At 35.9% G+C, this 21,448-nt stretch overlaps 1 protein-coding gene across 2 annotated transcripts in view; it reads left to right on the top strand.

The window, feature by feature from the left end:
- Nucleotides 1–21,448, top strand: part of LOC149070940 (transformation/transcription domain-associated protein-like) — a 271,954-nt gene that overhangs the window by 64,422 nt on the left and 186,084 nt on the right. For both annotated transcript variants that reach the window (XM_089248856.1, XM_089248857.1), the window contains 5 exons: nucleotides 2,977–3,143; nucleotides 3,288–3,488; nucleotides 11,610–11,699; nucleotides 13,677–13,831; nucleotides 17,873–17,961. In XM_089248856.1, the coding sequence (XP_089104982.1) occupies nucleotides 2,977–3,143; nucleotides 3,288–3,488; nucleotides 11,610–11,699; nucleotides 13,677–13,831; nucleotides 17,873–17,961 (702 nt within the window). The remainder of the gene's footprint in view (nucleotides 1–2,976; nucleotides 3,144–3,287; nucleotides 3,489–11,609; nucleotides 11,700–13,676; nucleotides 13,832–17,872; nucleotides 17,962–21,448) is intronic.

A 21,448-nucleotide genomic window follows, 5' to 3' on the forward strand; every position in this document is an offset into this window, starting at 1 on the left:
TTTTCTTATGGCATAAATCAGAGTTTAAAACAAAGAAATTATTTCAGCATAGATGAGATAATTCCAAAGTTAATGAAAGAGATATTTTCAGTATTAATGAGAGATAATTTAAGTATTAATGAAATAGATGATTTCAATATTAATGGAAGATACTTCTACAGCATTAATAAAATTCCAAAAATTAATGAAAGAAAAAGTCTAGAATTAATGAAATAGATAATTTCAGTTCCAAAGTAAATGAAAGTGATAATTACAACATTAATAAAAGAAATAATTAATAAAGGAAATAATTCCAGAATTAATGAAAGAAATAATTAATAAAGGAAATAATTCCAGAATTAATGAAAGAAATAATTAATAAAGGAAATAATTCCAGAATTAATGAAAGAAATAATTAATAAAGGAAATAATTCCAGAATTTATGAAAGATAATTCAACATTGATTCATAAGTAAGGACTGGAGTCCAGGTGAGACTCATCTCAACATAATCAAATCCAGGAAGTCCTTTCAGATAAAAGTGTTTCGGTGAAAGCTTTGTTTCTGAAAGAAACATCGGAACATTTCAATGGCTTTCTGAGACATTATTTCAAAAAGAGGAGCCCTTCATACACATTTTGTATGACGAGCTAGGAGCTCTTTTTAGAAAAATTATGGCGCTTTTCCTGAAATCTGAGCATATCAGAATGTTAGAATTGCTGAGCTCCAGAATGTAGCTGTAGAAAGCAGTGAGAGCTAAAGGACAAATTTGGTTGTTGGTGCTGAAAAAGAATCCAGTCTTGCTGAGCTGGGGGATGTTCTCAAGAAAACATTTCTATGAGGTGCTAGATCACTTGCACTGGTGCTAGATCATCAAGCACTTGCTCAAAGTTTTATCTTTTGAGAACACTATGCTGGAAAAAATGAAGTGTTTGCATTCCCTTTTCCAACTGAAAAACTCTTCATTATTATGTATTAAGTACATTGTTTCAAAGCTACCGCAAGTTTGTACTTCAGATACCCCTGTTCTCTTGGATGAATGGATTTCTCTGCAGTGGGAAGATATACAGGTGAGTTATCAAAGGTTAGATAAGTATTGGGGATCTATATTTGATCTGAAAAACTTGGATGGAAGTGCAAAGTTCAAAATTTTGCCTGTGTTCATCAAAGCCTTATTATGTCTTGCCCACAGGAAAATGCAGACTGCGAGAGAGGCTTTAGTGTAAACAAACATTTCCTGCAACATAAATCAAATCTTTCGATTGAAAGTATCAATGGCATTAGGTGAATAAAATCTTTTATACAGCATTCACAAAATGCTAAAAATATTTATGGCGATGCCAATCTTCTGAAAGCTGTTTGCAGCTTGCATCAGATGTACCAAGACAGACTTCAGCACCAAAAAACGTTTGATAAGAAAGTTCCACGACCAGATGAGAATCAAAGATTAAAAGCAGAGGAAAGGGAGGTGTGGAAATTCAGTTATCAAAAACTATGAACACTGCAGAGAAAATGATAGAATTAGGGATAAAGAGGAAAAACTTTTTAGACATCGAAAGTGGGCAAGTTCGTCTGAAAACACCGAAAGAAAAAATGTGTAGTGTTCTTGAGAAATTGGAGGAAAACAGTCATGAGTCAACAGAAACAGAGTTAACAAAATGTCATGAGGTTTTATTTTAATGTATGCTTATTTGTTTGATTTATAAACTTTTACTTTTTCTTACGCCCAACTTGAATTATGACTAATTTTTACATCCCTACAAGTGGATGCAAGTTTTATCAAACATATAAAACTAATTTTGGACGCCAGAACTCTGTAACTGGTTAAAATGTTCAAAATTTAATAATCTGATTATCTCGGTTCAAAAAATTTTCATTTTTCACAAAGGTAATAATGATTCTGTGCACTGCTCCAAATTCACAGATTGCTGCTCCGAAACACTAAATTTACTGCTCTAAAACTGCTCCGAAAAGAGTCAACAGCAATCCCATCCCTGAAATCGTGAAAAGTTTAAAATTCCGAAATATGTATAAAAAGGGAGAAAATATAAATTAAAAAAATCACCACGCAATAAAAAACAAATGTGTTTATAAAATGCATAATTTCTATTTCTTAGTGAATATGTATTTTTCATTTACAAAAAAATATCCCCTCATAAATATATATATATATATATACCACATATGCAAATAACTTCTACATATTTTTTTATTCAGGCATTTTTTAATTTTCACTTTGTTGTAGCTGCTCAATAACGAAAATAGCAGTAACAAATGAATTTTGACATTATTTCCAAAAAAACGTTAATATTTTGACATATCTCTAGAGATAGCCTTACAATAAAATGGTTAATATTCGTAAAATACTTTATAAATATGTATTCACTAAATTTCACCTGCGGGGGAAAAACTGATGTTACGAAAATATTATGAATAATATTTATTTGAAAAATTATAAAAAAAATTGAGTTTGCTCAAAGAAACCTTCAAAAATACGCTCATATGCTGAAAATTCTTTGATTTTATGCATTTATATGCATCAATGCTAAAAGAAAGCCATTATATGCATATGTACATATGCATTTGCATATAATCCGGGCTTTAGTAATAATGATTCTGTGCACTGCTCCGAATTCACAGATTGCTGCTCCGAAACACTAAATTTACTGCTCCAAAACTGCTCCGAAAAGAGTCAACAGCAATCCCATCCCTGCAATAGTTATTCTGGTGCTAGATTAGAGTGCCTAGAGATATGCTCAATGCTCATGGTAGAGGGGTTTTAAAATGGCAAGGTAAGCATGAGTAGCATAATCAGAGAATGGGAATATTCATTTGACACAGGTAAGCATCGTGACCAAAAGATTGAGGTGGAAATATAATTCACCATGTGTAGGTATAGCATGTCTATCTTCTCCTATTTTTACTCATTATTTTTTTTTTAATCTTCAGAATAGAGAGAGTGTGGGTTTTTAATCGTTTTTATTTTTTATTTCTTGCAGCTGTCAGAAGACACCAGAATGGTCCGCACACGCTACGTATGAGAAAGTTGTTCATTGAACTTTGCTGCACCATACCGGTGAGGCTTTATTGTATTCTACCGTATCTGAATATGTTTATGGATCCTGTGATCTCTGCTTTGAACAGCACACCATCTATGATCAAACAGGTAAATGAAATTGATCTCATACCCATCTATTTTTTTCATTTTGTCTTGTTAAAATTTTTTTTGTCATTTTTTAAAGTAAAAAATATTAATGTTTTGAACACATCAATTTTAATTCATTATTTTAATTATTATTTTACCTTATAGTGTTTAGAAACGCTGGAAGCGAGTGTAAATAAGTTACATCCCCAATATCTGTCTGAACACCTTTCATCATATATGGATCAATTGATGCAGTCTCTTTGGAATTTAGTTAGAAATCCAGATGAGAAAATTGCACAATCTGCATTTAGGATTCTTGGAAAGTTTGGTGGAGAAAATAGAAAAATGCTGATTGCTCCACAGAAGGTGAAAGTCTGATTTCATTTACCATCAAAGATTGCTTTGTTTTGAATATAGAACAAATTATATGCATGGAATAAAAAAAGGCATTTAATACGAACTAATTATAAAGTGAGATATTTAATACAAACTAATTATAAAAGGAGGCATTTTTAATATAAACTAATTACAATCTGTAATTTTTATTCTATTTGATAAATTGCTTAATTTATCTTTCTATTCAGTGATCAAATAATTATGATGCTATGGTTTCAACAGCCACTTGGGATTTTCACTGTAGCAGAAATCGTCAGTTATCCAGTACTTTTGATTTTGCTATCCTTTTAATTTTCATGTGCAATTAGAATTTCATTGGCATTTCCTGTAAAATAGTATGTAAACCATTACACTTCATTTAACTATTTTATATGAAATGCCAATAATGCCAATCGAGATTCTTCATTGGTTACCATGTAAAAAAAAAAATTTTCTTTACCTGAGCAAATACTTTTTTCCTCTCTTGTCATGATCTGAAGAGTAAAAAAAATAGTATTGCATAAATGGGGAAAGGGTGGTTTTGGAAGAAGAGGTAGAAACAAAGCAAAACCTATTCCTCTCATCTTATTTCCTTTCATTTCCTATGTGTTCACAATAATCAGGGTTGGGTTTTTGATATGACAAGCATCAAAAACTGGTTTAAACCGTCAAAACTGTCAAAAATCATCAAAAACCTAAATGAATGCTTTTTGATAATGTTTTAAACATAATAGGTATATAATATAATGATATAACTTACCTTTTTGCATATTACAATGTTTTATTTTTAAACATTGATTTATTACAATAATTAAACAATCTATATATATATAAAATTGATTTTGTGATGGTCTGCATGTTCTCTATACAAATCTACAATTTTAGATTGATCGTCACCAAATTTTGCATGTATACCAAATGGGACTCGACTTGAACGATAGGCTACTTTAAAAGTTCATCAGAGCAGGGCATATGCCCGAAATAGGCAAAAAAACTATCGGGCAACAATGGTTTCCGGGCCTCAACAATCACTTTTGGAATGTTTACTTTGGTTACCATGGTTCCCTAGCAATGCATTCCAGATACATATATTGTAAAAAGAGTGCAGCAGGATATTTATATCAATGCACATATATAAGCAGTTGAAAAAAATTTGGAGGAGCTCAATGACAGCAATTTACAAGTGATTAGGTCTAAGCTGAAAGAAAATAAGGTTACTGGGTATGATAAGATTTTAGGCACCCAGTTTAGGGACCGATGCAGGGCACCGGTGTGTAGGCGCCTATCTGTAGGACCGGTTGTTGAGCTCCATTATTAAATATAGTAACAATCAGAAGGTTTTTTATAATACATGTTTAATTTGGTACGGACACATAAAAATGAAAGACATCACTTGACAATGGTTGCTTGCCGACTGTGAAGAAAAGCATTCGATTTTTTATCGCAACTTGCGTTGCTAGGTAACAAACTATTCGCATCAGAAAATTGCGAAGTGCGACGTCATAATTTTTCCGCAATCGGTGAAAGTTCAAGTAGAGGTCGCTACACACTCCCCCCCCCCCCTAGTGTCAACGAAATGTCGTGGTCGAGTATCTGTCGGGGAAGTGGACATGACGACCGGAACGAGTCACAGTTGCTGGTACTGTACTTGGATGGACGGGTGACGTCGAAGGCACTTGGGTATGCTGGTCACTTAAGAAAGCTGGGATCAACCGATCGATGGAGATTCTCCTGGATGTCCCGTTGAAGTCGATGTCGAAGAATTTATCTCGTCGATCTTTGACCAGAAATGGGCCTTGATACGTTGGTTGCAAGGCAGAGTGTGGTGCATCGTTACGCAGGAAGACATGAGATGCGGATTGTAGACATGTAGGAACATATGTTGGCGTAGATCCGTGAGTTGTTGTAGGTATGGGTTTCATTGAACGCATTAGTTTTTGAAGTTGATGGACGAAATCGGATTGTTTGACGTCTGGTATTGCGGAGAAGTACTCGCCAGGCAGTTGCAATGGTGATCCGTAGAGGATTTCGGCGGAGGAGCATCCTAAATCTTCTTTCACTGCTGATCTCAGGCCTAGTAGTGCTAATGGAAGAGCGTCAATCCAAGCTGCATGGGATTGGATTCGGCATCTTAGGGCAGCTTTCAGAGATCGGTGTTGTCTCTCGATGAGTCCATTCGCCTGAGGATGATATGCGTTCGTCTTGTGATGTTGGAATCCGAGGTATCTGCTTAAGGTTTGGAAAAGATGACTCTCAAACTGTCTTCCTTGGTCTGTGGTAATCTTCTGTGGTATGCCAAATCTGGCAAACCAGGTCGCAATTAGGGCTTTGGCGACTGTTTCGGCAGTTTGGTCTGGCATAGGTGTGGCTTCGATCCATCTGGAATATCTGTCTATTATCGTTAGGAGGTACCGTGAGCCTTGGCATAATGGCAATGGGCCAACTATGTCGAGATTGATGTGTTGAAATCTATTGTTTGGTACTTTGAATTCGGCCAGAGCGGAACGAGTGTGTCGGTGAACTTTAGAACGTTGGCATGCAATGCATGCTCTAGTCCACGCCTGACAATCTTTTTTGATGTTGCGCCAGATGAAGCGTTGAGAAACCAACTTGGTAGTAGCTTTGATACCTGAATGAGAAAGCGTATGGAGTGATTCAAAAGCTTGTCTTCTGTGTGATTCTGGAATATAAGGACGGATGTGTCCCGTAGAAATGTCACAAAACAAGTGCTTCGTTATATTACTGTCCGGCAAACGCAGTTTGACGATTTTCAATGATGAGCTTTGTTGGAGTTCACATAATTCATCGTCACATTGAGAGTCGGCAATCGCATCGTAGTCGATTGGTGATGGAGAAGCAATAGTTGCGATGCGTGACAAAGTGTCAGCAACTACATTGTTTGGTCCGGGAATATACCTGATATCAGTAGTAAATTCTGCGATATAATTTAATTGCCGTAGTTGTCGAGGCGAAGCTTTGTTCGGGTCTTGTTTGAAAGCATACATCAATGGACGATGGTCACTATAAATGGTAAAATGACGTCCTTCTAGCTGGCATTTGAAATGTTTAACTGCGCTATAAATAGCTAGAAGTTCTCTGTCATACGCACTGTATTTTACTTGAGACTGGGAGAGTGTGCGAGAGAAAAAACTGAGGGGTTGGATCACACCGTCATGCTCTTGCTGTAACACTGCACCGATGGCATTGTCCGATGCATCTGCTACGAGAGAAATGTGCGCGTTTGGCTTTGGATGAACGAGCAAGGTGGCGTTGCATAGCGCTTCCTTGACATCGGTGAAGGCTTGTGAAGCTTGTTGAGTCCAATTGAGTGGTTTCCGGCTGTTTTTCGCATGACCTGCTAACATAGCGGTGAGTGGTCGCTGCAGGTCCGCACACTTAGGTATGAACCGGTGGTAAAAATTCAACATGCCCAGAAATCGGCGCAAGGAAGTGGCAGAAGTGGGTTGCATAAAGTTCTTGATGACATCTACTTTGGCGGATAACGGTTTGAGTCCATTCTTGCTAATTTCATATCCCAAGAATTTGATGGTCGGGACGCCAAATATGCATTTTGGCACATTTATGCACAGCCCGTATTCGTCAAGTCGACTGAATACTTCACGTAAGTGTTGGAGATGAGTTTGCTCGTCTGGAGAAGCTACCAGGATATCGTCTAAATAACAGAATACGAATTCCAATCCTTGTAGGATCGTATTCATGAATCTCTGGAAGGTCTGCGCTGCATTGCGTAATCCAAAGGTCATATACGGAAATTCGAAGAGTCCAAACGGTGTAGTAATTGCTGTTTTTGGAATATCCGGCTCGTGCACTGGAATTTGTTGATACGCTCTAATCAGGTCGATTGAGGAATATATTGTCGTTCCGTGGAGAATGTGCGAGCAATCTGTGAGGAAAGGAATCGGGTAACGATCAGGAACTGTGATTTTGTTTAGTGCTCTATAGTCTCCACACGGTCTCCAGTCGCCAGATTTCTTTGGCACTAGATGGAGTGGACTAGACCAACTGCTCTTCGAAGGCTGACAAAGTCCTTGTTGCATCATGAACTCGAACTCTTTTCGCGCAACTTTCAACTTTTCCGTGGAAAGCCGTCGAGGTCGGGCAAAAACTGGTGGACCTGTAGTCTCAATGAAGTGCTTGATATTGTGCTCTTTAATTTTCTTATTTTGGATGTGTGGACGGAGAATATCAGGAAACTCTTTGACTATATCCCGATATGGCGATGATAATAGATCGATACCGTTCAAGCAAAAAGATGGAGCTGCGATATTTCTTGCAATGGAACAAGTGGCAGATAGCAAGGTCGTTCCATCGATGAGGCGATGATGTTTGCTATCGACTAACAGGTTGAAATGCGATAGAAAATCTACACCAATAATTGGTCGGGTTACGTCGGCTATGATGAACGGCCAAGCAAATGTCCTTCGGAGGTTCAAATTCAATGTTAGAAGTTTGGTACCGTAAGTTGAGATATAGGAACCATTGGCGGCTGTAAGAATCAACTTCTCTGGTTTCTTGTGGGTATTGACGACAGTTCGCGGGACGACTGACACATCAGCGCCCGTGTCGATCAAAAAAGTCCAGTTGGTGGAAGGATCGGCCAGTATGACTCTGTCGACGAATTGGCAGCCGTGGTCTTGGCCGGTGGACGACTGCCTTATTAGTTTCCCGGTGAGGTTTTGAAGGAGCAGGGCTGTTGACATTTCTTAGCCTGAGCTCCGAAACTGGTGTGATAGAAGCAGAAGCCATTTTCAGCTTGTTTGTATTGGGCTCGGCTGTGGGATCGCGAGCGAGAATACCGTTCTCGATGACGGAATCGAGGTCTAGGCTGTCGCTGTGAAGTGTGAATAGCGGCTTTCAGCTCACTCAACTCTTTGGTCAGAGCTGCGACTTGTTGCTCCAGTGATTGGCTGATTGCGTTCTCAGGTCGACCGGATGCTGAACAGATATTTGGAATGGCCAACTCAGCGATTTTATCTGCCATCGAAGCGAGTTGTGGAAGCCCTTCGCTCGAAGCAGCTAGTATAGCTTGGACGTTAGCGGGGAGTCGCGCTAACCACAACGATTTCAGCAAGTCATCACTAAAGTTATGTCCGGCAAGCTCACGCATTCGGGCAAGCAGATGCGATGGTTTTTGATCTCCCAGTTCTAAACCTTGCAGTAGCGTACGGAATTTCGATGATTCGCTCTCCGCGTAAACCTGAATCAATCGTGTCTTCAGCGCGTCGTATTTATTCTGCTGGGGAGGTTCTAGAACTAAATCTTGGACCGTCGATAAAATATCGGCATCGATACCAGCGATAGTATGGTTGAACTTCGTAGCATCGGCAGTTATCGCTGCGATCGAGAATTGTGCTTCTAGTTGGATAAACCACAAGTTTGGATTGTTTCTCCAAAATGGAGGCGGCTTTATAGCGACGCGATCGACATTCGGCGGATTGTCCATTTGGAACGGAGGAAACGATTACTCGCTTACCTTGAGAAGCTTGCTGTTCGAAATCATGACGCTGTTCGAAATCACGTCCGGCGTCGCCAGTTTAGGCACCCGGTTTAGGGACCGATGCAGGGCACCGGTGTGTAGGCGCCTATCTGTAGGACCGGTTGTTGAGCTCCATTATTAAATATAATAACAATCAGAAGGTTTTTTATAATACATGTTTAATTTGGTACGGACACATAAAAATGAAAGACATCACTTGACAATGGTTGCTTGCCGACTGTGAAGAAAAGCATTCGATTTTTTATCGCAACTTGCGTTGCTAGGTAACAAACTATTCGCATCAGAAAATTGCGAAGTGCGACGTCATAATTTTTCCGCAATCGGTGAAAGTTCAAGTAGAGGTCGCTACAAGATAATGCCCAAAATGCTTAAAATAATTTCCAAATATCTTCACATAATAAAAAATATTGAATCATCAATGTTGTAGGGAATTTTCTATCCTGAGTTAAAATATTCCATAGTTCATCCCATCTTTAAAACGGATAATGTAATTTTATCTCAAACTGCAGACCCATTTCGATTCTTCCAGTTTTTTTTAAAAGGTGTAGAAAAGTGCATAATTAACTCTGTTAATCGGCTATCTAAACCATCAGAATTTTTTTGCTCCTAACCAGTATGGTTTTCAAAAAAAAAATTAAAATACAGAAATGGCAATAGTTGAAATAAATGATTACTTAAATAAAGGATTTAACAACAATAAATATTCTATATAAGTCTTTCTAGATTTAAGAAGAGCATTCGATTTTTTGGACTTGGATATACTAACTAGAAAATTATCTATAATAAGTATGAGGCAATATGTGAGCATGAAGCTATCTGGACCTGAACCTTTCTATCCTGTTTCGATGTCAACCATCAAAGGACATGTCAAACAATGGATAAAAGACAAACACATGCAGCAATGGAACTCAAGTCAGGACTGCAGACAGGCCAAGCTGGCCTTGGGAACCCATCCGAATATTGCCAAAAAACTTATCTCATTGAACAGGAAACAAATTCGACAGGTTATACAGATCATCACTGGTCATGCTAACCTAGCGAAACACCTACACAACTGTGGCTATGCAGATTCACCTATTTGTTCTGCGTGTGGAGAAAAAGACGAAACTCCACTCCACTATGTGGGACAATGTCCCGCCTTCTCTATCCCGAGAAGGAACTACTTCGGTGATCATCAGGTGACACTAAGTGAAGTTGTTAATGCTCCCAGCATTTACAACCTGGTAAATTTTCTCAATTACACTAAACACCTATATTCATGATGAGTTTCAATTCTGCTTTAACTTGAACTTTCATGCATTACTATTTAATAACTTCATGTTGAGTTCTCAGCCATATCTCTGAGACCTTCTCTGCTCCTTTTCTAAAAGGGCACTGCAGACAGGAGCAGCCTCAAATTTTCTGACATGGCTTTACCAGTTGCGGTTTTCCATAATCTCCCATATACAGAGATTCAATATAATGTGGTAACAGATACCATAACTTTCGTCCCCGGAGCAGCCACCAAACTCTGGGTATTTCCACAGAATAATGTTTCTCTTCATTCTCACATGACCCACAACTCATGTTGAACCACTTGGTGTTAGAGCAATGGGCAAAATTTGCCTAGGCTTTTCCCCTATGGGATGCCAAATGATGATGATGAGGCAATATGTTAAAATATTTTGTAACCTATTACTATAACAGATTTCTGTGGTTCCCAACTTCGAGGGGCAAATGCAAGCCGATCTCCCCATTGAAAAGTCTCGCTGCACATCTCGACATGTACCAATTCGTTAGAAATTCTTGAACAACCTACCATGAAATATTGTAGATTGTACTATGATTTCTGAATTTTCATGTATCATCAACCGTCATTTTCACCATACATAATTTCCGCATCCTCTTGTATTGACCTTGGCCAAACAATATTGAATAAATAAATAAAATAATAAATAAATTTATTCAAATTGTATATTTTATAAGAAAAAGAACATATACAGTATGTTGTCAAAAATAATTCTGTAGAGAGTAGAAAATAATTTTACAATCATATTAAATATTTATTCTTTGCATAACACAGTCACTTTAAACATTATATGCAATTAACGTGTGTATTTCTCCAATGAGAATTTTTATATTGAAAACCAGTATTTGAGGTTTTTGAAACTGTCGAAAACTGACACGTGTCAAAAATCTGCCAACCCTGACCACTTTTTGAGATTAATCTCTTTTAGTTCAACTGCACATTGTCCAAATTCATTGCCAAAAGCTTGTATATAAATGAGTTAAACAGAACCTTTATGAGAAAGAAACATGATTCCTAATGTTCCTATGTCTACAACTGATTATTCAGTAGTAGGCATAGGTATTTTTGATAAAATGTGCAATGCCTTGAATGAAAGTATTTGAATTCCCTTCATGTGGTTAAACAAAAATGGGATAAGTACTTGAAAATAGAAAACGTTGTTGAGGCAAAAAAAAACCAACTTACTATATATCAGTGAGAGATGTTAGTTTTTTATTTATCTTGTGAAAGTTATTTCAAGTCTTTGTTTACAAAGAATTCTTTTTTTTTGCATTATTATCTTATTGTCTCTATTGCGTCATTTTAGTTACATTACCGGCAAAACGAATCCTTTGGCCCTTCGATATCTATACATTTCCATGAAAAGGATGTAGGTATTGATCTACCTATAGCAAAAGTAAGTTAAGAATTCCATGGTTTGTTTTTTTTTTGCAGTTGTACATTTTTAATTTTAAACATTTTTAAAATTAAAAAATGACTTTAATTTTAATCACAATTCAACATGTACTTTGTACATGAATTACTTGTAGTGTTCCAAGTACAATGTTCCCTGTAAGGTAGACTAGTGCACAGCCGCACAAGGTGAAAAGGCTTTGATGCTCACAAAATCACTAAACTACATCATTAATGTATGAGACGTAGTGCCTTCATGGGGATGAAGGCTCTATACTCTCCATAATAAGACAAACTCTCCATAAGGGTTTATTCCAACTGGCATTATACAAGGATGAATGAAAGCAAGAAAATTCAACTGCCTCTGCGGAAACTGAAACCACTGTCCCCTCGCAAATCTGGCAAGTGCACTAGACCTCTACCCCAGAAGCAATGACCGTGTTTATTTTCTTGGAGCTGAAACAAGGGCTCCTGCTTATAACGTTTTCTTATTTATTATAACGTATTTTCATGGTCCCATTTTAAACTAATACTCATAGGGATTTCCCGTTTAAAACGTTTTTTCATGATGGTTTTTGAAAAACATAAGTGGGTTCCGTGCTGTATATGGTAAACAGAACCATACACACACTGGAGTCAGACCTAACTCAGCTAATAGCTCATATGCACTGTGCTTAAGCCGCCAGATATGGTGGTGTGTATAGCTCTGTGTATAGCTCCTTATAGTGCAGGAGAGAAGCAAGTTTATATGCAGGTTAGGAAAAAAATTAGAGCAGTGATTAGGTACAATAACATTTTTCCATTACTATCAAGTCTTGCATCATTTATGAATCTTGTGACCCTTCTGGTGACATTTCTGAGAGTCGCTCAACATAAAATTCTCCCCTCATGTGTGAGACACCTTGGGTGCCCCTCTGGCATATAAGTTGCACCTATAAAATGACTGAAAACATGCAGAGCTGTGTTCTTAGATAAAATTCATCGAAAACTATTTTTTCTCTGTGAATCATTTCATCCAGCTGTTTTTCATAGTTTGAATTTTATAGACATTGCATTTTACATCTCCATTTTTTCTATCATTCTTTTACCCCTCATTATGTATTTCATAGGGGTCATTCAAGTATTACGTCAGCATCGAGGGGTTTTCGAATTCGCTGACTTTTGATGACAAGGAGGGAGGGGGGTTTGAAGGTTGCTTACGTCATCAACCACCCCTTTTTGAAGGTATGAAATATTCTAAGCTGCTGACGGGGGGAGGGGTCAGTGTTTTGTTGACAAGGGGGGTAGGGGGTCAAAAATGGCAGAAAATCTGCTTACGTAATACTTGAATGACCCCATACAGCAGCATCCAGCTACTGCTCAGGTCACACTGCTCCAGAACCACCATCTTTTGTTCACGTTTGGATAATGGGGAAAAGAGACTGAGTTTAAAAATAATATTTTTCTTTCCATTTGTCTGATGCAAGGTAATAAAGGAATATACATACAGTATATGTAATAGAAAAACTAGAATATTTCTTTTCTAGGTTTGTTGTTCTTAGAGTTTGGGGGAGAGAAGGAGAAGCACTTGAATGTGCATGAAGGCAAAAAAAAAAAAGCCAACTTCTTGAAAAAAAGTGTGACATTTTACAGAGTGACATCCACTGTTCCATTTCTAATGCATGTTAGTAAAATTTGTTAAACTAAAGAAAGAGTTGAACAGGTTTTCTTTTTATTCTATTTTTTAATTGCCTTTAAAATCAGCTATTTCATTTGCGACAACCCAATACTTCTGTTTTCAAAGCTGTTTCAGAAAGAAAATACATATAACGTTTATATATGCAAATGCAAATTTTGTTCCTCATTATGAGTATCTGATTTCATAAAACCAGGATACCTTAATTATTAACATTACATGTCGTATAATTTTTTAGTATTGATAAGAAATGGCATCATTATTTGATTTGCTTTTGAGATTTATAAAACTTTTTCTTTTTCCCAGGTGATAGAAACTGCTCTCAGAGGGTTGAAAAGTGTTTCTACTAGCGAGTTTCATTTATTGCATTGCTGGGAAATTATTAAAGGCTTCTTGACTGCTCACATTGATTTAGACCCAGACAATAATGCTAAAAAAATTTTATCTCTCAAGTCAATAAAGTATGTTTTTACCTTTTTTTTTTAATTCCATAATAATTTGGAGTATTTTTGATTTTTTAAAGAAAAATATATAAAAATATAATAAAATTGAGAAAAAAATATAAAAAATATATCTTGGCTCATTGGTTTATGCATGCTAACTTATTGAAAATAGTTTTTGCTTTTACAAATTAGTTGATCATGGGTAACAATATATATATATATATGTATATATTAGGGTGGCCCTTATTGTAATGGTGAAAAATTTATTTAACATTTTTTAATCGCCTACCCCTCAATTTATTTCCTTTTACTATAATGTGAAAGTATACTAAATATTTCTTCAATATTTAAAGGTTAACCCGTGCCTCATCAAGCTTGATTGAATGAAGATGTACGAGAAAAAATTTGCTAAAAATTAAGCATTTGAAAATGTTTAATTATTACCCATTTTAAGAAACTTTATGATTTTACTATAAAATTATGAAATGGCATCTTTAAAGGGACATATGGAACAACAAATTCATTTTTTAATTATATATTTGAATAAGTTTTCATTTTAGAGTAGCCTTCTTGCAGTCCGGGTACTGCTTTCTGTGGTTTTCGACACACTGGAGAAGAAATTGCTTCTGCTCTTCATCCACAGTTAAGAGCCATTTAAAGTAAGAGTGGGTTGCGATATTTTTGAAATATATGACATCCATATTTTTAAGGGCATCTTTTTCTCATCTACCTCATTGAGCATTTTGCCTGTTGTGGCGTTGTATTTGTATTTTGCATCAATTTCACTCCTCTTTCGGCTGTGTCATTAACAACACTATGATTCCGGAATGTTTCTTGTGACTTTAAATAAGAACCGTCACTGTCCCAAAGATCTATACTGAGATTCAGAAAGCTAATTTCAACATCCAAATTCTTTAACAAATTTAAACTTTTCTGAAAAATGAAATGTTCTTTGGTTTTTTCTTAAGAAAAAACAACCTTGAATAACCTTACATAGCATATATATCTAAATTCTCAATGACTTAATTTGTAAATATTCATTAGAAAACCTTGTTAAAAATTTGATAAATGATAAATTATAAAATCATTATAAAATCAAAGGTGTCCAATCCATGCTTTAGCATACACCGTTACAACAAAAAAACAAATGTTCTTCAGACAGTTCACTTCAGAAACTTTTAAAGCCAATTGCTGTCTAAATAAAAACATTTTGAAGGAGTGAATTCTCTTTGCCATCCATCGAGCATCATGTAAAACTCCTGTTGGCCTGATTTTGATAGCGAGTCTGAGTTCCTTCCAATAAAAACTATACATAATTCAGCGAGCTCCAGATAATCGTGCTTCAGTTTTTCATTTTTCAGTGCATTAAAAATATAATTCACATTACTCGATATTTTGCTCTCACTACATATTTCATTCAAGTATTTATACCCGTCCATATAATTTTCTTTTTTCCAATTATTCCATTTTTTTCTGATTTTTTGAAGAAAACATCTGGACTACTAGTTACTTGAGGTAACTCATGTTCGAAAACACTTCGTAGCACTAATTCATATGTGTAGCATCGACATGGAAAATATATCATCTCTCGATCTGCATACTGCTCTCGAAATGTAATCGCACCGTTGATACGACCAGTGTTGGAACTGGTTGTGTCAGAACAGCGAATTTGAGCCTTATCTTCCAATCCCCAATCTTTCAGAACATTCCATTCAGCCATAGCGTGCTCCTTTCCTGAAGAATTTTCTAATTTTGGCACCCGAGTAATTTTTCTTGATCTTTATATGTAACTAATAATAGGTAGTCTTTCACTTTTTAAATCTCTCACATTTAAAGCAGGTAGCAATTTATCATCCCAATGAACGGATGCAATACTGGGTTCATTTAATCTTAGTAAAATAAGTCCTTTAATCTTAATAAAATAAGTCCTTTAATCTTAGTAAAATAAGTCCTTTAATCTTAGTAATATAAGTCCTTTAATCTTCGTAGCCTTCGTCTTACGAAAATCTTCCCGATATCTTTGGATCATATTTCAGTTGATTGTCAGTTCATCTATGTTGTACCCTAAAGTTTCACCTGCGGCTTCAAGAATAAAACAGCATATTGCACTGACTAATGTGGCATGGATCGAGTACAATCATTAATTTTGGAATTAAAAAACATTTCCTCCCACAGAAATTTTTCATCCCTAAACCTATCTGGGCATTCATGTTTTCTTCAAGAGACGTCTGGGTAATGTTTAATGAAGGCCCAGGTTGATTGGAAATATCCTTAATGCCTGACGATTTTTCTGATGAATCCATGAAATTGCCAGTGATCTGAGAAATACAATTAGCCTTAGCCTGTCTGTTTTCATGTTCCCTGACTCTCAAATAATGACCATTCGTCATGCTTTGCTAGCTTCATATTGACTCCCCCAAGACATTCCTCTTCGTCCCGGCTCTCTTTAACTCAGTAAAAATTTTCTGTCTTCAATTTTTATAATTTCCAAAGCATTAGCGTGAGCAATGTCAAATGAATAATTCAAATTTGATAAAAACTTACGTTTATGTTCTTTCTGTGTGTCTGGCACACTGCGAAATTTTTTTTGAAGATTTCGCCAATAAGAGTACGTCTTCATAATTTTTTCTACACAATGAGGTTTTGTTCTTGTAGGAATGCCTGCCTTCTCCCAAAAATAAGGCATTCGCGCACTACTAAGTTGGCACTTTCACTTAGGGACAGTTTAACCTCCTGTGCCCGAGTGGCGCAGTGGTAAAGATGCTCGTCTTCCACTATGAAGGTTACCGTCAAGGTCCATGGGTTCGAATCTGGGCATAGAATATTAGAAGCAAGTTCTTTACCTACCGAGCCTAGGGCGACCACCGATGGATGGAGCCTTCATTTCCCACCCAACTCCACTGGTTGGAAATTGCCGTATGGCGATATATGACCGGAGTTGGTGTGCGGTGTATTAGTAGTTTAACCTCCTGTAAATTATAAAATAGCACCGATAGTACTTGCCTGTTAGATGGAAGTTTGCTTCTAGTAATTTGGTGACACTCACCCTGCCAATTAAATAAATATCTCGATCACCGCTTCTCAAATTAGAAGCCATAATCACACTTGTAGTCGTCTCAGACAGCAACTGGAGCAGACTGAGAGCGAGAGTCCGGCGGAAGGTGAAGCACCATATGAACGAACAAGTCACTGCCTGCACCCACTAAGGCACTTGAAGAATAAGCTGCCTCAATATGCATTGGTATCCAGACGAAATAAAGGAGAAAGAATAAGCATAAACTCCAAAAAAATATTGTAAGTAAAATATAATACAAAGTAATTTTAGCTTTCAGAAAGGCCTTTTAATACATTAATTTTAAAAAAAATGCTAAAATTGAAGATGAAATGAGATGGGAAAAAGCAACAGCAACCACATGGGAAGGGTAAAATAAAGTAATGGACACCACAAGAGAGGAAAAAAGGGCAGTTGCACAAGCGCAGTGATTCTTTAGTATGTTATAGTAGTTTAGTGAGTTATGGTAGTTTTCACCCCTGCCACTTAGGCGCAAGCTTACAACCTGCTTCGCCATTGAAGTGACAATGCTTTGGCACTCATTGGCTTCCCACTTCTACTGCGATGAGGCGCAGGTTCCCAACCTCTGATTGTTTCTTGGAATAAAAGGGAAAAAAATGAGGGGTGGGCGAACTGAAATTAAAACATCAAAAATAAGGGCCACCCTAGTATATATACATAAATATTTTTTGATTTTCTATTAAAAATAATTCAAACAACAACTTCTGTCTGCTCAATGTCCACTCAAATATGATATGATTAGAGTCAAAATCACTATCTCCATCATCATAAAAAGAGCACTACTCATAGCAATTTTTATGTTTTATTTGGGATAAGGATTAAAGCTTTGTTAGTAAAATTCAGGCACAACCATCAAGTACTCTTTTGTGTTCAAGAGCTGCTGATTGTGAAGTTCTTCCAGTATGCCTAAAAAACATTCTTAGATTCAATTTAATGATCATTCAATTTCAAATAGATGGTGTACATTTTTTACTTTCTTATTTCAGGTTTATTAAATCTGACATCTTACCATTGTACATATGTTCAGATACAGAATCAAGAGAGGTCCATATGATGGCATTGACTGCTATGTATGGTATGTATCTGATTTCTTTCAAAGCGGAATGTCGGTTACCATAAGGAGGGATATCACTTTATAGTTGCTGCTTTCTTAAATTATGATAAAAGCCTCTATAAGGGGTTACCTTTTCTGTAAGGCCGGATTTTTTTTTAAATTTCACAATTAGTTCCTTTTCTCATAAATTTGATAGAATATCTCAATTTCAAAAATGACTCAGAATTTTTACTTTCATTTCCATTCCAGACTTTCATTTACTTCTAGTTCCCAAACAGTGTGTTTTTCGACATGTTTATCCACTTTGCAATGCTTTAATGCTTATAGTATATTAGCAAAAATACCTGTCACTTCCTTACTTTAATTAATGGGAGGATTGAAAAAGTGACAAACCATTATAAGGGAATAAATTATCATACATAATACTGGCAGCATCAAAGAAGTGACAAATCATTGTAAAGGCATGTGCTTGTCTGAAACGCATTGTTAGGAAACCACGGTAACCAAAGTAAGCATTCCGAAAGTGATTGTCTGGACTAGGAACCATTGTTGCCAGACAGTTTTTCGAGCATTTGCCCAGCTCTGATGAACTTTTTAGTTCTGTAGCCTATGGTTCAATACAGTCATGTTTGGTATATATGCAAAATTGCGACAATCGGTCTAAAATTGTAGATTTGTTTAAAGAACAAACATATATACATACTTTCACATTTATATATAAAATAAAGTGGCAGCAGCAGGTAGTATGTATTATGTTAGTTTCCGTATAATTTTATAAACTTGGAAGTTCTTGTACCTCACAGTGTAGCAATGACTGCATTGAAGAATTCAATCATGTTGGCTAAATGTTATATTCTTATGTATGGGTGAAATAAAAATTTTCCAATGGGAGGTGGATTGAAATTAGAGTATCCAATCAATATACTTGGTGGCACTAGATTGATTATAGCATACTTAGATGGCACAAACAATTGTGAATTTAGAGAGAAATTTTTTTCCCACTCAAAGGCCTCGTACCATCCCAGCAATATATAGCCAAACTTGGATAATTTGAAGTTCAAGGAGACAGCAAAAATGTTTGAATTATCCAATTCATTGATTTAGAAAAATTTTCACGAAAAGTCAAAACTCTTGATAATTATAAAAATGTATTGAATGTGATCACTTGAGTGTCCTTGTTGTTGCAACTAGTGTTTGTCCAATTTGTAAATGATCATAAAAACTATTTAATTTGTAAATTTGCAATTTTCATTTGTTTTCTTTTGGATGCTCTTGAACATTGTATAAAATCTTGATTTACAGAATGAAAGATGCAAATTTTGAATTTTTCAACAACCTTAATTTTTCTGTCCTTAGCCTCTACAAGTTTTGGAATAAGGACCTTTGTCGTTTTCTTAGATTTGTTTTCATTGTAATCTTCACATCTTCATGAGAAGATTCATTATGACCTTTTCTCTATTTCTTTACCAATGTCCCCATCAGGGTTTATTCTATGGTTGCATTTTTCGCAAAATGCGAAAGAAAATCGTAGAATGCAAAAAAAGTAGCAACCATTTTCGTAAAAATGCGTACAGGAGGTACGCAACGAGTAGACGTCCAACCATCAATCATTACATTAGCATTGCAGCATTTTACTAAAGCTTTTAACCCCATTTTCGCTTTTTTGCGAAAGGAATTTTTTTATCCAGCTTAAACCCTGGTCCCCATCTGTAAGTCAAACACTATTTTTTTCCTAGGGGTGAACAAGCCTATGAGCTTTGTTTGGACATGATGAAAAATGTTTATAGGATATTTTAAGTTCCAAAATAAACCAGAAAAAAAAAATGCTAGAGACATGAATCTTCAACATATTTTACCAGACAATAAACTAGGATTTCAGCACTCCAGCTTCCATATGTGGAGGAGTTAATACATCATAAAATACCCATACAAATCTTCATATTTCCTGACAAGAGTTCTTTCATTGCATCTGCCATTGGTAGGTATTAATTAAATCATCTAAGATCCGGTAAAACTCTATCTGCCAATGGAAAGACAAAAGCCAGTGTGCTGAAATCACCTGTAACGAAATCATTCAACCAAAAAAATCAGATTTTGTCTACTGTAACTTTTTAACATTTTAATGAAGGCTACATATTCTGGTAAAAATCAGTAAACCATAAAATAAAAAACAAGTTGACTAAAAGTTAGCCAAAGAATTCAGAGAAAAAAAAGTATCTTGGTAATGATGTATCTGAATCAAACTATGAATTATCCAAATCATTAGGAGGGGAAAATCAAATCGAACAGGTAGTTTCATCATTAAATCGAATAGAAAATTCAAGAGGAATTCCTGAAATTCCACTATAAAAATTCAGATTGGCCAAGTTTCCCTATATGTGCAACCAATATACCTTGAAGACATGCCTTTTTTTCTTTCTTTTTTTGATACATTAATGCGACACACTAATTAGAGACATTGCTGTCTCCCTTAACTTCAGTAATATGCCTCCAGGTGAGGACAGTAAAGAGAAATGTTTTTTCTCAGCTCACAACACATCAAGGAACGAGACTCTCTGGGTATTAATACTGAGATGAACTTCTGAGAAGAAAGTTGGTAGTCAAAGTGTCTCTGCATTAATATGTCGAAAGTTTTTTCTTTGATGAATTGCAAATTTTATCAGTTCCCTGAGTGCTAGTGCATTATATATTTATCTCAGTGCACCCCTAAAAAAAATCTCTAAGTAATGTACAGTATTTTTTCAAAAGAAATTAGAAGTTTATTGAAGTCAACCCAAGTCAGTTGTAATCCTGAATCCAGTAGCACTTATGATCCATATGACAACTTTTGTCAGAAGCATGAACTAAATATTGAAAGTATTGACCCAAGTTTTAGTGATAAAATTTTGTTGATGCTCATATGAACTTAAATTATATTCATATTTGAATTTTAATGCTGGTTCACATTAATTCAAATTTTTATTTTTTTGTCCAGGTTTTGTCAAATCAAAACAATATGCCATTTAATAAATCTTCATGTCAGGAAGATATTTTGCTGATTATACAGTGCATAGCTGACACCTTTCACTGAAAATTGCAGGCAAATCATTGATCCTAGAGGCATACTTCCAGTTAGGAAAAGTATCCAAAAAATGTGTGGATTTCAGATGTCATTCATATTGCAAGGGGTTGCATAGTTATTAAAATGAAAAATTAACTTTTTAATACTGACACACCCTGTGCTAAAAACCCAATTAGAAATTTGTTGCCCTGTCTCTCCTGAGGCCAATAAAGTAAATATGTTATTGTAAACATCCACGTACAATGGCTGAAATATATTTGGATTCAAACATCAGAGAAAAGTTGGAGAAAAACAGCAAAAAAAAAAAACGGAAAACACTTTTTTCCCTCATTTATGTTGTTTTTTTTCAAACTTTTCTCTGATTTTTAAATTCAAATATTCCAGTGAATATTTTACTTAAAAACTTGGATTATTTTTTTTTTACTTCAAGAGAAAGACGGCAACATC

The sequence above is a fragment of the Pholcus phalangioides genome, unplaced genomic scaffold (genome assembly GCF_987345545.1).
Source record: "Pholcus phalangioides strain wild (caught in Gottingen) unplaced genomic scaffold, Ppha-v1.0 ptg000020l_1, whole genome shotgun sequence".
Taxonomy (NCBI): Eukaryota; Metazoa; Arthropoda; class Arachnida; order Araneae; family Pholcidae; genus Pholcus; species Pholcus phalangioides.